Below are 2500 nucleotides of genomic sequence, written 5' to 3'. Positions count from 1 at the left end.
AGGATTTGATAGAAAAATTATGGGTCGCAATTCTAACTTGCGATGGGGACGATACGACGACGTCGCAAAGATCTCGCGAAGACGAGGTGAAAAAGAAAGAAGAAGAGAGTGATGATGAAAGTACTAGTAGCGATGACAGTGATGAGGGTGATAGTGATGATGATTTAAGCGAGTTTGGAGCAATGGGGGACAACCTGCCACAAGTTAATAGATTCGATTTGTTTTCCGTGGTGAAACTTAAGCAAATTCAACAAAGCAACGACGAGTCGCAGGATGTTAATGGGAACCCGAAGGATACGGATATAAAAGAGGAAGATAAAACGGCGAAACACGTTTCAAACACGATCGTAGAAGCTTCTTCTGACGTAACGCAGGAGGCGAGCTCAATCAACATTGCTTCTTCAAAATCCGACGCGAAGGATTCGACACAAGCAACGGGCGCCAAACCAAAAACAACACTGTCGAAATCTCAAACCAATGCCGTCGAAAGTCGAAGACCTCGACCTAGCACTCTGAACTTTGCTAAGCCTCAGAGCGCGAGGAAGATTTCACAATTGTCTACAAGTTCTTTCCGTACCGCTGTCAGTGCTAAAACGCGCGACCCTAAAGAAAGGTCTGGACAGGTTTCGCATTTCGTGAAATCGGGGAGTTGCAGAGAGAAGAAGAATCCCGTCGGAGTTCAAAAGCCTAGTCCGTCCCGAATACCGGTCAGTCCAAAAGGACCTCCCAAATTCTTCCAATCGCAGGACAGGGCCAACTTGTTGGACGTCGTTCCACGCAGGAGATTCCTGTCGGACCCAAGGCCACCTAGATGTAACAATAGCGCGAGGTCCACGCCCATTTCTTGGCGTAGGAAAGCCGTGACCCCTGACGCCGCCAGGCCATGTCCATTTCTTAGACGTGGCAGTATAAAAAGGGAGTCCAAGAACGACGATGCAACGTTCAAACAGAAGCCGTATTTCAGAGGAAACGTTTCCCGGGCGAAGGTTGGTACTCAAAGAAACGTTTGTCCCTCAAGCGTCTTTGTATCACCCTCCAGAGGGGACAACGCGAGAGGCATTGCTAATGTCAGGAGGAGCGCTTCCTCCGCGGGTGAAAAAACTTCAATACCGAAGATCCTTAAGAGTCCAGACGTTTCAAACAGAAGAAGAGAAAACGTTTCGCAATGTCGTAAACCAAATGGCGTTGCCAGTGCATCCTGCTCCCCAAGACCGAAGATCAAATCGCAAAACAGGGAGACACAGCGACCACCCGATGTCTCATCTTTGAATAAAGGTAAATCAACTACGAAAAAGGCGATTACAATTAGCCAAGCATCAGCCACACTAAAAGGGAACACCGAGGAAGAGAAAGAAGTTCAAAAGAAATGTAACGAAATAGAAGCAGCGGACATTCCCAACAACAAAAGCGAAGAAGAAGAAGAGGAAAACAAGGATGAAATAGTTGACCCTGATCTGCATGAAACGACCGTTTACGGCAATGAAGTCGAGGTCACTAGGTTAGAGAACTGTCTTAAAGAGGCCATCGTTGGTGTCTTGGAAGGACTTCCAGAAGGTTGGATATTGGTGAGTATCGTCGCTGTTTCCTTGAATATCACCCTTCATACTCTCCCGTTTAGTCATTTACATTAAATATTGATTCATAAATAATTCTATTTGCGCCTTTTATCCTTCCTTATTTAAGGATGATGAATAGAAAAAAATATACACTATTCAGTAAAGTTATTGAGACATGATCTTTATGAATTACATTCCTGTATTGAAAGCAGGTTAATAAATTTATTGCTAAATAACAATACTGGAAATTAAAAAAAAAATCTTGGAAATACTAGTAAATTCTCTAAGATAAAGTTAACTAATTATACACTAATCAAATACACTTTTCATGCTATGAAAACGTTTTAATATGTAAATATAACCATATATATATATATATATATATATATATATATATATATATATATATATATATATATATATATATATATATATACTGTATATATATATATATATATTTAATAAATTTATTGCTAAATAACAATACTGGAAATTAAAAAAAAAAATATTGGAAATACTAGTAAACACTTTAAGATGAAGTTAACTTATTATACACTAATCATACACACTTTTCATGCTATGAAAACGTTTTAATATGTAAATATAACCATATATATATATATATATATATATATATATATATATATATATATATATATATATATATATATATACAGTATATATATATATATATATATATATATATATATATATATATATATATATTTAATAAATTTATTGCTAAATAACAATACTGGAAATTAAAAAAAAAAAATATTGGAAATACTAGTAAACACTTTAAGATGAAGTTAACTTATTATACACTAATCATACACACTTTTCATGCTATGAAAACGTTTTAATATGTAAATATAACCATATATATATATATATATATATATATATATATATATATATATATATATATATATATATATATTTAA

At 35.9% G+C, this 2500-nt stretch overlaps 1 protein-coding gene across 1 annotated transcript in view; it reads left to right on the top strand.

Moving 5' to 3' along the window:
• LOC137617052 (uncharacterized) overlaps positions 1-2500 on the top strand; it is a 21159-nt gene that overhangs the window by 1075 nt on the left and 17584 nt on the right. Inside the window, exon 1 of the mRNA XM_068346901.1 lies at positions 1-1565. This exon is cut by the window's left edge and continues 1075 nt beyond it. Within this exon, the coding sequence (XP_068203002.1) occupies positions 1-1565 (1565 nt within the window). The remainder of the gene's footprint in view (positions 1566-2500) is intronic.

This window comes from Palaemon carinicauda, chromosome 23, assembly GCF_036898095.1.
Source record: "Palaemon carinicauda isolate YSFRI2023 chromosome 23, ASM3689809v2, whole genome shotgun sequence".
NCBI classification, from domain to species: domain Eukaryota; kingdom Metazoa; phylum Arthropoda; class Malacostraca; order Decapoda; family Palaemonidae; genus Palaemon; species Palaemon carinicauda.
Note: the sequence above shows the minus strand (reverse complement) of the source record. Positions and strands in the feature narration are given on the sequence as shown.